Genomic DNA, 14138 nt, shown 5'->3' on the forward strand with positions numbered 1-14138 from the left:
ACTTGTTGCCCATTTTAAATTGCAGTTATCAGATGTTCTGAGCTCATTAACTACTGTACACTTACAGTTTTTACATTTTAGGATACGACTTTCTACTGAAATCAAATTTATATTTTGCAGCACCTTGGACTAATTTTTGAATTTGGGATTAGCTGTGACACCCACCCCTCACCTCCGATTAATTGTATACTCAGAGCCATCGCAACTTAAGACACAAGGGAGAGGGTGTGGGAAGAAACTCCCAGCCCCAGAGCTCAGGGTGTGACACTCAGGCTGACCAGTGACAGACTGCTGGAACCAGACCCCAGTCTCACAGCTGCAGCAAAAGAGCCAGGCAGACTCAGCTGAAATCTGGCCAAAGACTCTCAGGCTCCAGGGAAATTTACCTACCCAATATGCAAACAGATGAACCAGCTGAGGGTTCCCGAGCTTTCCAACCCTCCTGGGCTCCCAACACTAGGGGAAGAAAGTCTATTTCTGGGCCGGGCGCGGTGGCTCACGCCTGTAATCCCAGCACTTTGGGAGGCCGAGGCGGGCGGATCACGAGGTCAGGAGATCGAGACCATCCTGGCTAACACGGTGAAACCCCGTCTCTACTAAAAATACAAAAAAAAAATTAGCCGGGCGAGGTGGCGGGCGCCTGTAGTCCCAGCTACTCGGGAGGCTGAGGCAGGAGAATGGCGTGAACCCCAGGGGGCGGAGCCTGCAGTGAGCCGAGATAGCGCCACTGCACTCCAGCCTGGGCGACAGCGAGACTCCGTCTCAAAAAAAAAAAAAACAAAAAACAAAAGAAAGTCTATTTCTGGCAAATACTTCTGGGGCTGAATCAATGCATTCCGAATAAGACAAAAATACTAAGACTCTATTTTAAAAAGGGCTTCCATTCTGATCACCCCAACACCATGACTGTACAAACCAGTTTTATTAGGGAACTGCCCCAGGTGCACCTCTGGTTCATGCTCTCATCACACCTGTTTCTCAGATCAGCCCAGGCTCAGAGGCAAGTTACTAGCTAAGCAAAGAGGAAAACTGTTCTGCAAAATAGCAACTGTCAGCTTAAGGCATTACTAACATTGCAGAAGGAAGCAAGATTTACTAGGGACATCTGGATAGCCCAGGACAATGACTTCTGGGAACAGGAAGCTCCCTAGGGCCAGATCGTGCTGCCATCCAACTTGGGAGATGACACTATCGTGCTGGGATGGTGGGTAACTCCTTCAAACCCATCCATGTCACAGAACACTGTCTATTCCTTGAACTTTTGGATTTAGAAATTAGTTACATAAAAAGTACTCTTGGCCCAGAAGCCCCAACATGTGTGTGGGTCTCGGGGCACTCCCTCAGTCCTCCCTGGCTGGAGCAGGGGAGGATGGAGATACATGGAAGGTTGGTCAGGCTCTGTTTTAGAAATGAAGTCACGACTAGGAATCGGGAGTGAGGGGGCAGAGACCCCTGCTGCAATCACATGCTGAATCATTGTCCTCCTGAGAGCAGGCTCCTACGGTTCCTTCAGTCCACGGAAGTGCTCAGAGCAGGGCAGGCCAGTGCGGCCATGGAGCTGCCGCCCCCTCACTGCATGCCGAACCACTGCTCCTGGTCAGCCCACTGGGCCGCCTCACTGTCGCTGCCCTCCAGGTCCCCTTCTTCCCCACTCCCTTCCATGTCGTCCACATCCTCCTCCTGAGTGGCATCCGTGGGACTCTCCTCCTTCTCCATCTTCTGCATCCCCTCTAGAGACTTCTGGTCATTGGGGTCCAAACTAGGGGACAACAAAACAAAGGAGAGGCCTGAATCTCTGCCTTGCTCTTGCTGGCTGATTCGTCATCTCCCTGGCCCGGCAGTGAAATGACCACACAGTCCCAGAGAATGTGCTAAAGCCTGGCCTCTCCAAACAACTCAGGCTTCCAAGGCTGGGTTGAGGGAGTCTACCACCAGAAGCGCAAAAAGGAGTATCTTCCTAATTTTTAGAGTTCTCAATTTGAGTTTTTCTCCACAAATTTCTTAAACTTTTTCATACCTATTACCTCTAGCATTCTGCTAGAGGCGGCTACCAGATAACACAAATGAAAAAGTGGCAAACAAACATTACCAGGTAAATTCAAATGTAATTCCCAGAAAGTTGGGTTTTTGAGCTACAGGGTTACAAAAAATAGGAATTTCTCTGAGTATAGGTGTCCCATGTTCTTATGATGTAATTAAACATAGCAGCATTTCAGGAGCCAACCAAAAACATCACGCTGTACCGTGGAACAGACTTGTAAACACCTAGGTCAGACCCCAGGACCCAAGGCTACCCCTACCCAAGCATTCACATTTAGCAGCTGAGTGTCAGTACATATGCCACCCCCACCCTCAAAGTTCAGAGCCTCTAGAACATTCATTTATTTGCCTCCTAAGCAATCTTTCCTCTTGCCTTGGTGACCATCACCCAAGCCAGCAGGCATCCCACCCCTAGCAAACCCCACCTCTAATGGAAGTCTGATATTTTATTTTCTGACTTGCTTCTGGGATTCTAAAAAGCAGTTAAAACCCACGTTGGCACCGTTTCTACCAATATAAATGCGGACCGATCTGTAACATCTCCTCGTCTTCTGGGTGAAGCCTTCCACATCCTGTAATCTGAAGCTCTCACCCATACCCAGAGCTCCTGCCCTCTGGACTCCTACCTTCCCTTCTACAGACTACTATGAAAGCCCTTAGCACGTGGTATGGTCAGTCTGCATGTCTGAGACTGACAGCTCCCGAAACATAGTATCTCCAGTTGTCACTGAGATGCTAGGCACACAAGTGGTGCTCAACTGTGTGCTGAACAATTGAATGTGATCAGACTCTATTAAAGACAGCCCTTCACCATAACCTTACAGACACACAGACAACCCTCAAAGAAACCACTTCTGTATTAAACAGTAAGAATACCACTATTTATTTAGTATTTACTATGTACCAGGCACAGGGCTAAGAGCTTTACATGAAATAATCATTTAACCCTCATTCGATCATTTAATATCTAATAAGGTAGCTAGATATAGACAAGGAAATGTGTTAGTAACTTGCCCAAGATCACAGGTGGTGAAGGTAGTATTCAAAACTTCAGACCTCAAGTTCTTAACAATTACAGTAGATAGAAACATGGGAAAGTACTTACAATACTTTGATTTGAAAAAGAAGAATATAAAATATATACTAGGTACAACCCTATAAAAATATGTATGTGTGGGCAAGGACAGAAGATGAGCTATACAAATGAACACAGATGTTATAGTGGTGTGGGATGGTTATGAGTGAAACAGTTCTCTAATGTTGTTAATATATTTTAAGAAAAAATTTTTAGAAGTCATGAATTCACAAATAACTCTTCTACCATTACTATTATTATTCTGCTTTCAACCATGGACACAAAGTGTGTGTGTGTTTCCATAACTCCTGTGACACAGCTCACTGCCTCCTCTACCCTCCTCAGTGGCCTTCCCCCAAGGGAGGCTAGTGCCTACCTTAGTGCTATACTATACTGGTCCATTGCCTCCTGATACTCATTGACAGCTACAAGGAAATCTCCTAGGATCCGATGCAGGACACAGTCACTCTGATTAGCCAGTGCGTTCCTCAGCAAAGCAATTCCATCTTCATATTTCTGTTCTCTGCCTGGGGGAATAAAAAAGACCCTCACTGTCCTACTTGAACATTTTGAAAATACATTCCCATCTTAAGTCACGTACAAAAAAACCACAACTACCGTTCTGACAATCTCTTTGCAGACATCCTCAAGAGAACACTGATGCAACACAAAGCGAGGGCAAGCACACCTGAAGCCCTATTCAGTTAAGAAATTTGCAGTTTGAATTATAATGTTTTAAATGGGCTCTTAAGTTTAAAAAGCCAAACTGCTTTTATTTGCCAACTAGCCCAAATTCAATGAACCAAATTATGAGTTCATCATAAATCAGGACTGAAAAAAAAAAAAAAACAGCGCCAAACGGGAAGTCATAAAATCATCCAGATAGCTCCAAACAGTTCAAAATGGCTAATATCAGTTAGTTATATTCAGCTCCAACTAATTCAGGACAACTCAAACCAGATAATAGTGAGCCGAGGCTGGGCGCGGTGGCTCACGCCTGTAATCCCACCACTTTGGGAGGCCGAGGTGGGTGGATCATGAGGTCAGGATTTCGAAACCGGCCTAGCCAATATGGTGAAACCCCGTCTCTACTTAAAAAAAAAAAAAAAAAAAAAAATACAAAAATTAGCTGGGCGTGGTGGTGCATGCCTGTAGTCCGCGCTACTCAGGAGGCTGAGGCAGAAGAGTTGCTTGAACCTGGGAGGCAGAGGTTGCACTGAGCTGAGATCGCGCCACTGCACTCCAGCCTGGGTGACTGAGCGAGATGCCGCCTCAAAAAACAAAACAAAACAAAAAAAAACAAACAAAAAAAAACAGTGAGCCGAACAGATACCAACCAATTATAGGTGGTTGGAGCCAAGCCAAGCAGGTCTAAGCCAGCTACATTTGGTTGGGCTAAATATAAACCAATCCAAGCAGGCTCAGACCTGCTGCAAAAGGCACACACCTGTCTAGTCATCTGTAACTAGCTGGGACAAGGGGGTGAGGTCAGGTTTTATAAAAATTAATGATGAACAGGGCAGAAAATAAGACACACTTACTAAGTAGTTCTGCTTTTTTCACCACAGCCTTAATGTAATCTGGCCTTTGGGTCAGGGCTTTATCTAATAATGTTTTGGCTTTCTCCTGTGTCACTGGATCTTCAAGACAAACGGTGGCTAAAAGGGTAAGGGTCTGTGCATTTGCTCCCAGAGTTTTGTAAACGTTGTTAGCCATTACCATTGCTTCTCGAATACTGTTGGAGGCTAAGTAACATTCGATAAGACCTGAAAAAAGTAAAACACATGAAGACATTCAATGCCATTACCATTCCAACCCATGCTTCCACTCTGACAGCTCTCCAAATTGCTAACCTTCAAAGTTTCAGACAAAGGGCAGGCCAGGGGAAACTGATGGTGAGATTAGACTGGCAAGTGTGTTGATGGAATAGCTAAGAAGTGCTCTTCCCCAGAGCACTTGATGGATGTGGAAAAAGACTGCCTTCAAAGGCACCTTCAGTTTAGGGAAGGAAACAAGCACATGTAAGGAACCTGCAGCACGTGAGCAACCCATCTGACCGCTGGAAGAATAAATGCGACACTAATGATTAGTCTGTCATATGGCCAAGAGATCAAAGTAGTGAGAGATGATGTTCCCAACAAAACCCAAGGTTTTGCTGCCTCTTAACAAGCAGTTATTCTCCAGCTGCATTCGGTCACCTGTAGGGCTAGGTTTAAGATAGAAGACTCCTAGGGTCTCTATTTTATTTATTTATTTTTTTGAGACGGAGTTTCACTCTTGTTGCCCAGGCTGGAGTGCAATGGTGCCATCTCGGCTCACCGCAATCTCCGCCTCCCAGGTTCAAGCGATTCTCCTCCCTCAGCCTCCCGAATAGCTGGGATTACAGGCATGCACCACCACACCCGGCTAGTTTTGTATTTTTAGTAGAGACGGGGTTTCTCCATGTTGGTCAGGCTGCTCTCGAACTCCTGACCTCAGGTGATTCGCCCAGCTCAGCCTCCCAAAGTATTAGGATTACAGGCGTGAGCCACCGTGCCGGGCCTGGCTCCTAGAGTCTTAAAGTGAATTTCCAGTTTGACAAATAAAGGACCTATTGTCAAGCAACCTAGGGAGAAAGACTCTTTTATTTGAAATATAACAGCTGTCTCAAAAGGCACTTGCTGAGGGCTTCCCTAAACGAGATGAACAGTACTTTATCAGATGCACCAAACAGACTGCAACTGGCAGCCCTTGCCTCTTTCCACACCCACAGCGAGACGCCCTATGAGGAGGCCACCTTGAGAAGAGTCAACTCTCAACTCTTCGTGCCAATAAGTTGAGGAGAACAGAGGAATAACTTTTTGGCACAAAGCACTCATCAAAACAAAAAAACAGCTTAAAACCCCAAACCCACACAAGACTTGGCAGATTTTCTCTGCATACTCCTCCACCCTAGCAGCATTTATAACATTCATGCACACCCTTCCACACACTATGGTTACTTAACCAGAAATTACCTAATTCTAACTTTTTTTTTTTTTTGAAATGGAGTCTTGCTCTGTCACCCAGGCTGGAGGGTAGTGGTGACAGCTCACTGCAACCCATGTCTCCTGGGTTCAAGCGATTCTCCTGCCTCAGCCTCCCGAGTAGGTGGGACTACAGGCGTGCGCCACCATGCCTGGCTAAATTTTTTTCTATTTTTAGTAGAGATGGTATTTCACCATGTTGGCCAGGCTGGTCTCAAACTCCTGACCTCAGGTGATCCACCCGCCTTGGCCTCCCCAAAGTGCTAGGATTACAGGCATGAGCCACCATACCTGGCCAATTACCGAACTCTTAAGGGCAACATATTGGATTCCACATACAGTTGTTTGCAATTACTTACTGAATAGTTTTACTTCCCTGATAAAGCCCTACTAGAACTTCAGGAGAAAACAATGCACTTGCCTAACCTAAACCTCTACCAGCAAAAGAAGGAAGCTCCAACTGGAAACTGTAAGAAACATCAAAGGGAAGCCTCACTGGCCAACTGGGAAACATCCACTGTCCAAATATTATAGGACAGGCTATTCAACCGCATCCCTGAGCTCTGGTGAAACAGGCATGCAGTATAATGGAATTAACATGATAACAGCAGCTGGGAAGACAGGGAAGTTACAGTTTCAGGATCAAGAAGTTAATCTGAAATCAATGGTTGGTTCGCTGAAGCTTCTTTCAGAACAAAGACAATCCTCTATCCCCCCAACAAATCCAGAGGCACAGCTCTCTGGCTATATAAGCAGATTTGTTCTCTTTCCCAACATCCAAATTTTATTTCTCAAATTTGAACTCATCTTCCTGTTAAGAGCAAATCACTCCTAGACTCCTGGGTTTATTTTTAAATGCTTATAAAAATATGTTTTGGAGGAACTGCATCTTGTAAGATCTATTTTAATGTCTGTGACTGAGTCACCAAACGTTGCTGAAACTGGCACAGCTCCTTTGAACTCCCAGGGTCAATTCACATGAACTTAAAATATTACATAACAAAACAAAGTTGGACCCTGATTGTGCCCACTCTGGAGGTCACAATGAACAGACCCATTCCCACAGCCAACACTATCATATGGATGTGGAGTTATCCCACGAGTACTAACTCTGGCCCAAGGTAAGATGGCCACGAAAAAGAATAGGCCTAACAGGCCATGTACAGTGGTTCACACCTGTAATCTCAGCACTTTAGGAGGCTGAACTGGGCAGATCACTTGAGCCCAGGAGTTCGGGACCAGCCTGGCTAACACGGCAAAATCCCATCTCTACTAAAAATACAAAAATGAGCTGGGTGTGGTGGTGCACGCCTGTAATCTCACCTACTCAGGAGGCTGAGGCAGGAGAATCACTTAAACCCGGCAAGTGGAGGTTGCAGTGAGCTGAGATTGCACCACTGCACTCCAGCCTGGGCAACAGAGTGAGACACTATCTCAAATAAAAATAAAAAAAATAGGCCGGTTGTGGTGGCTCATGCCTGTAATCCCAGCACTCTGGGAGGCCAAGGCAGGCAGCTCACAAGGTCAGGAGTTCGAGACAAGCCTGGCCAACATGGTGAAATTCCATCTCACTAAAAAATACAAAAATTAGCTGGGCGTGGTGGTGGGCACCTGTAATCCCAGCTACTCGGGAGGCTGAGGCAGGAGAATCGTTTGAACTCGGAAGGTAGAGGTTGCAATGAGCCAAGATCATGCCATTGCACTCCAGCCTGGGTGACAGGGTGAGACTCTGTCTCAAAAAAACAAACAAACAAACAAACAAACAAACAAAAAAAAACAGGGCCAGGGGGCACGGTGGCTCATGCCTGTAATCCCAGCACTTTGGGATGCCAAGGCGGGTGGATCACAAGGTCAGGAGATTGAGACCATCCTGGCTAGCACGGTGAAACCCTGTCTCTACTAAAAATACAAAAAATTAGCCAGGTGTAATCCCAGCTACTGGGAGGTTGAGGCAGGAGAATGGCATTAACCCGGGAGGTGGAGCTTGCAGTGAGCCGAGATCGTGCCACTGCACTCCAGCCTCGGCAACAAAGTGAGACTCCATCTCAAAAAAAAAAAAAAAGAGGAATAAGAGGAAAAAAAAATAGGCAAACTAAGTGATCTTGCATGGTGCCTGACACAGAGAGATTCATATTAATAAGTACGCCACATTGGATGGGGGCGAGGGGTGGGAGGACAAAAAAAAAACCCCATCCCAACTATCCCCTCACCAAAAACCAGAAGAAAAAGAATCAGAAAAAATGGATTCTGAAAGTATGGGGTGACAAATCCAGTGAAAGTCCTAAATAAATGTAAAATGCCTAGTGCAGTGGTTCCCAAACCTGTCTGCACATTGGTAACACCTGGTGACCTCCAAAAATGTCAATGTCTATTCCCAATTCCATATATTTCCATCTACACTGGAGAGACCCAATGTCAGGATACTGAAAAGCTTCCCCGGATGATGGTTTTTTTTTTTTTTTTTTTTTAAATAGATGGGAGTCTCGCTCTGTCGCCAGGCTGGAGTGCAGTGGCGCAATCTCGGCTCACTACAACCTCCGTCTCCCAGGTTCAAGAGATTATCCTGCCTCAGCCTCCCAAGTAGCTGGGACTACAGGTGTGAGCCACCATTCCCAGCTAATTTTTGTATTTTTAGTAGAGACGGGGTTTCACCATGTTGGCCAGGATGGTCTCAATCTCTTGACCTCATGATCTGCCCGTCTTGGCCTCCCAAAGTGCTGAGACTACAGGTGTGAGCTACCACGTCCGGCCAACTTCCCCAGATTATTCTAACAGAGTTTGGGAAGTGCTGGCCTAATGAAACCTTCCATCTGAGGGCTGTTGCCACACCCACGGATTCACACCATTCACCTATGTTTTCTATCTTACCTTCATAACAATCTAAGCGACAAGGTGCGAGCCGTATGGCCTCCCGAAAGTGGATTATTGCTTCTTGGACTCTGCCCATGTTCCTAAGTGCTGCTCCCTTAAGTAGCAAAGCTTGAACACTATTACTGTTCAGCTGAATGGCCTTGGCTCCTAAATAGAGGGCCCGGGAGTAGCGTTTGCTATAAAAGCTGTGACAGCTGGAGAAAAAAAAAAAACAAAAAACCCCAGAAGTTATCCAAGAGAAGACTACAAAGAAACTTGATCCAAAAATCATATTGAAGGCCCTGAACATAATCCTTATTCCAAACAACACTTACAGTTTTAACCTAAGATATTAGCAGAAAAGCAAAACAAACCAAAAAATCCACTATTTATTTTTAAGGGGAAATCTTGATATGGAAGGGAAAAATTATGAAAAAAACTATGATCTGGATATTAGTTATTAGCAGAGAGGCATTCAGAGAATTTGTAAAGCCAGGTTAATAACAAAGGAGCATCTTCTGGTCCCATCACTGATGGCTCAGTACTAAGCACAATGCATTCACCAACTCAGTTAATGCTTAATCCTAGGAGAGGTTATTAGCCCATTTTCCAAATGAGAATACAGACCCAGATAGGTAAATAATGCATCCAGAGTCATAAACCATGATTTGAATCCAGGGCTGATTATCCTTTTAAAAAATATACATATACATATATATTTATAGAGACAGGGTCTTGCTACATTGCCCAGGCTGGTCTCAAACTCCTGGCCTCAAGTAATTACCTCTTTATTTATTTATTTATTTATTTATTTATTTTTGAGACAAAATCTCACTCTGCCACCCACCTGGAGTGCAGTGGCACGATCTTGGCTCACTGCAACCTCTGCCTCCTGGGTTCAAGCGATCCACCTGTCTCAGTCTCCCAAAGTGTTGAGATTACAGGCATGAGCCACCATGCCTGGCCAGGTGATTACCTCTTAAACCTGCACTTTCAATTTATATTCTCTTCAGGAGGAACCACAATCTCTTAATCTACTGACAACTAGGGAGAAAAGAGAATGCATAATCATACCCAGAAACCACCCACGGTTCTGCATGCTGATCAGAGATATTGAAAAGGCGGCATCCAAGGTTCTCAACATCCTCCAGCCGCCCTTCTCGTGCCAGTAGGTAGCCATATACATCCATTCCTAGAAGAGAAGGACACAGTGAGAAGAGGTGTTTTAAGCAAAGAAGCAGGGGTCCCACACACAGGAGTAGCACCCAACATCAGACCCCATGCTGAGGCCCCAGCTCCTGCAGGGACTAAGCCCCTTCCACCATCACAGGCTCCTCCCACTACTACCTATTCCAGTTTCCTCCAAAGTGACTATTAAAATGCAAAACCCAGGCCAGGCGCAGTGGCTCACACCTGTAATCCCAGCACTTCAAGAGGCTAAGGCAGGCGGATCACAAGGTCAGGAAATTGAGACCATCCTGGCTAACACAGTGAAACCTCGTCTCTACTGAAAATACAAAAAATTAGCCGGGCATAGTGGCACGTGCCTGTAATCCCAGCTACTTGGGAGGCTGAGGCAGGAGGATCACTTGAACCAGGGAGACAGAGGTGGCAGTGAGCCGAGATCACGCCACTGCACTGCCTGGGCGACAGACTGAGACTCCGTCTCAAAAAAAAAAAAAAAAAAAAAAAAAAAAGAAATGCAAAACCCAGCTGGGCATGGTGGCTCACACCTGTAATCCTGGCACTCTCAGTGGCGGAGGCAGGAGGATCACCCGGGCCCAGGAGTTTAAGACCAGCCTGGGCAATAAGGTGAGACCCTGTCTCTAAAGAAATTTTAAAATATCAGCCAAGTGGCCGGGTGCGATGGCTCATGCCTGTAAACCCAGCACTTTGGGAGGCCAAGGTGGGCAGATTACGAGGTCAGGGGTTCGAGACCAGGCTGACTAACAGGTGAAACCGTCTCTCTACTAAAAATACAAAAATTAGCTGGGCGTGGCCGGGCGTGGTGGCTCACGCTTGTAATCCCAGCACTTTGGGAGGCCGAGGCGGGCAGATCACGAGGTCAGGAGATCGAGACCATCCTGGCTAACACGGTGAAACCCCGTCTCTACTAAAAATACAAAAAATTAGCCGGGCGTGGTGGCGGGCGCCTGTAGTCCCAGCTACTTGGAGAGGCTGAGGCAGGAGAATGGCGTGAACCCGGGAGGCGGAGCTTGCAGTGAGCCGAGATTGCGCCACTGCACTCCAGCCTGGGTGACAGAGCGAGACTCTGTCTCAAAAAAAAAAAAAAAATTAGCTGGGCGTGGTGGCGTGTGCCTGTAATCCCAGCTACTCAGGAGGTTGAGGCAGGAGAATCGCCTGAACCAGGGAGGCAGAGGTTGCAGTGAGCTGAGATTGCGCCACTGCACTGTAGCCTTGGCTATAGAGCAAGACTCCGTTTCAAAAAAAAAAGAAAAGAAAAGAAAAAAGGGCTAGGTGCGGTGGCTCATGCCTGTAATCCCAGCACTTTGGGAGGCTGAGGCAGGTGGATCACGAGGTCAGGAGTTCAAGACCAGCTTGGCCAAGACAGTGAAACCCCATCTCTACTAAAAATACAAAAAATTAGCCAGGCACAGTGGCAGGCGCCTGTAATACCAGCTACTCGGGAGGCTGAGGCAGGAGAATTGCTTGAACTCAGAGGGCAGAGGTTGCAGTGAGTCAAGATTGCACCACTGCACTCCAGCCTGGGCGATAGAGTAAGCCTATGTCTAAAAAATAAAATAAAATAAAAAGAAAAAAAATTAGCCAAGCACAGTGGCACATGCCTGTGGTCCCAGCTACTCAGGAGGCTAAGACAGGAGGATTGCTTGAGCCCAGGAGGTCAAGGCTGCAGTGAGCTGTTTGCACCACTCCCACCTGAGTGACAGAGTGAGACCCTGTCTCTAACAACAAAAACAAAATCAAAAACCAAAGGAGGCCGGGCACGGTGACTCACGCCTATAATCCCGGCACTTTGGGAGGCCAAGGTGGGAGTTCAAGACCAGCCTGGCCAAGACGGTGAAACCCCATCTCTACTAAAAATACAAAAACTAGCCAGGCATGGTGGCACACACCTGTAATCCCAGCTACTCAAGAGGCTAAGGCAGAAAATTGCTTAAACCAGGAGGTGGAGGTTGCAGTGAGCCGAGATCGCACCAGTGCACTCCAGCCTGTGAGACTCTGTCTCACAAAAAAAAAAAAAAAAAAAAAAAAAAAAAAAAAAAAAAAAAAAAAAAAATACCAAAGGAGCAGAACAACCTACCTCACAATTTGAAAGCCTGCTATTTTCAGGAAGTGTTTGTCTTTCTATCCTGTGGCGTGATACACAGCTACCCTAACCCAACCAGAAAAGGCCCAAAAAAGGCATCAACTAAGGTCTCTCTTCCAAGAGTTCTAGACCATCAGAAATACGCTGCTGAAAAGCCAACCAGTCTCAGAAAAAGTCGGCCTATTCCAGAAAAAAGCTCGTAGTTCTATCCAGAATGCAGTTCATTAAAGGTCACTGCCTCAGGCTGGGTGCAGTGGCTGAGGCCTGCAATCCCAACACTCAGGGAGACTGAGGTGGGTGGATTACCTAAAGTCAGGAGTTGCAGACCAGCCTGGCTAATATGGTGAAACCCCCGTCTCTTCTTAAAAAAATACAAAAATTAGTTGGGTGTGGTGGCGGGCGCCTATAATCCCAGCTACTCGGGAGGCTGAGGTGGGAGAGTCACTTTAACCGGGAGGCAGAGGTTGCAGTGAGCAGAGATTGTGCCACTGCACTCCTGCCTGGGCGACAAGAGTGAAACTCCATCTCAAACAAATAAAAAATCACTCCTCTCTGCAGCCCCCGCTTTATTCTCACCCACATTCTATAAAAAGTGACCTATGCTCACTGTTACCCATCTCTTGCCACCATTCTCTTCCATCCCTTGCTATCCCTTCAGATTCCCGTGAAAATTCCTCTCAAGCCAAGATCACTGCAATGCTCCTGCTAGCCCCTGGGCCTGGGTCTGAGATTGCAAGCTGCCAGCTGCTGCCAGACTAGTATTTCTAAAACATCATTTTCATCATGGGTGCAGGCAGCTTGGAGAAGAGGAATAAGCACTTGAGGCGAGGGGAGATCTTGTGCAAACAAATCCATCCTTCTAGATCTGCTTCCTCATCTAAATGCTTGGGATGGCCCCTTCCCAGCTCCACCATTCCCCTGGGTTAAGAGCTCATAAGACTGTTTATTGTCACAAAGCCCTGTATTAATGATGGCCTTTTTGGGGCCTTTACGAATAGACAGCATATCTATCTGACCTTATTTCCCACTATTCCTGAGCACTCACTGCCAGTGTCCCAGCTGCCATCTCTTGGAGGTCCCTGTGAAGATTACCCTTCACCTGCAATCTTTTTTAAGATCAGTGATTTTTCTGTTGTTCACACCTAATTACTGCCTTTAATCACCTTATCCCTTTCTTACTCCTTTCAAATTATACTAAGAACAAGGCAAAACAAGATTCCCTAAAAGGATATTATGGTTTTAGAGATGCCATCCAAATTCTCAGTCAGGCACATCATAAATTTATAAGTCATAAGAAGGAGCTATGACCCCCTCAAAAGAAAAAAAGCCAAATAATGATCTGTGGGGAGAAGACACTTGAATTCAAGCAAAAACAACTGCTCAAATGGTATTACCTAAGCGTTAGAGACATGTGTCACGATCTAAAAAAAGTAAAAGACTACTGTAAGTTTTATACACCATTTCTATGAAACTTGGTATCGAGTATTCATGCTGCATATTCTCCCTATTATCTCTGATCCCCCCCACAACAGCCACTGTCTTCCTGCCCCAAGAATTACTTACCTTTTATCAGATAAGGATCCAACATCTGTGCCTGTTCAAACTTGAGGACAGAGTTTTTATTGTCTCCAGCTCTGAAGTACAGATCTGCTAAGCTTCCCAGTAGGTCCACGTTATCTCGCAATAAGGATTTTTTCTCTAGTGAACTTTAAGATATTTATTAAACACTGAACCTTTAAATCTATTATAAATCCTCTTAGTTGTTGAATCTGGATGATTGGTCACACAGATACTATTTTCTTTTGCATAAATATAAAATTCTTCGTAATAAAAAACTTTAAGCTTATGACTTTAAAAAAGTTATATAGGACAGGATAGC

At 45.8% G+C, this 14138-nt stretch overlaps 1 protein-coding gene across 3 annotated transcripts in view; it reads right to left on the bottom strand.

Moving 5' to 3' along the window:
- Positions 1–903: 903 nt before the first annotated feature.
- ANAPC7 (anaphase promoting complex subunit 7) overlaps positions 904–14138 on the bottom strand; it is a 31427-nt gene continuing 18192 nt past the window's right edge. The window contains exons 6-11 of one of the 3 annotated variants that reach the window (XM_030821369.1): positions 13823–13965; positions 10045–10162; positions 8989–9185; positions 4657–4881; positions 3492–3642; positions 904–1759 (exon numbers count right to left, since the gene is read on the bottom strand). In XM_030821369.1, the coding sequence (XP_030677229.1) occupies positions 1570–1759; positions 3492–3642; positions 4657–4881; positions 8989–9185; positions 10045–10162; positions 13823–13965 (1024 nt within the window). In that variant the 3' untranslated portion in view covers positions 904–1569. The remainder of the gene's footprint in view (positions 1760–3491; positions 3643–4656; positions 4882–8988; positions 9186–10044; positions 10163–13822; positions 13966–14138) is intronic. The other 2 variants (XM_030821367.1, XM_030821368.1) reach the window with 2 other exon arrangements.

Source organism: Nomascus leucogenys, chromosome 10 (assembly GCF_006542625.1).
Source record: "Nomascus leucogenys isolate Asia chromosome 10, Asia_NLE_v1, whole genome shotgun sequence".
In the NCBI taxonomy this organism is placed as follows: Eukaryota; Metazoa; Chordata; class Mammalia; order Primates; family Hylobatidae; genus Nomascus; species Nomascus leucogenys.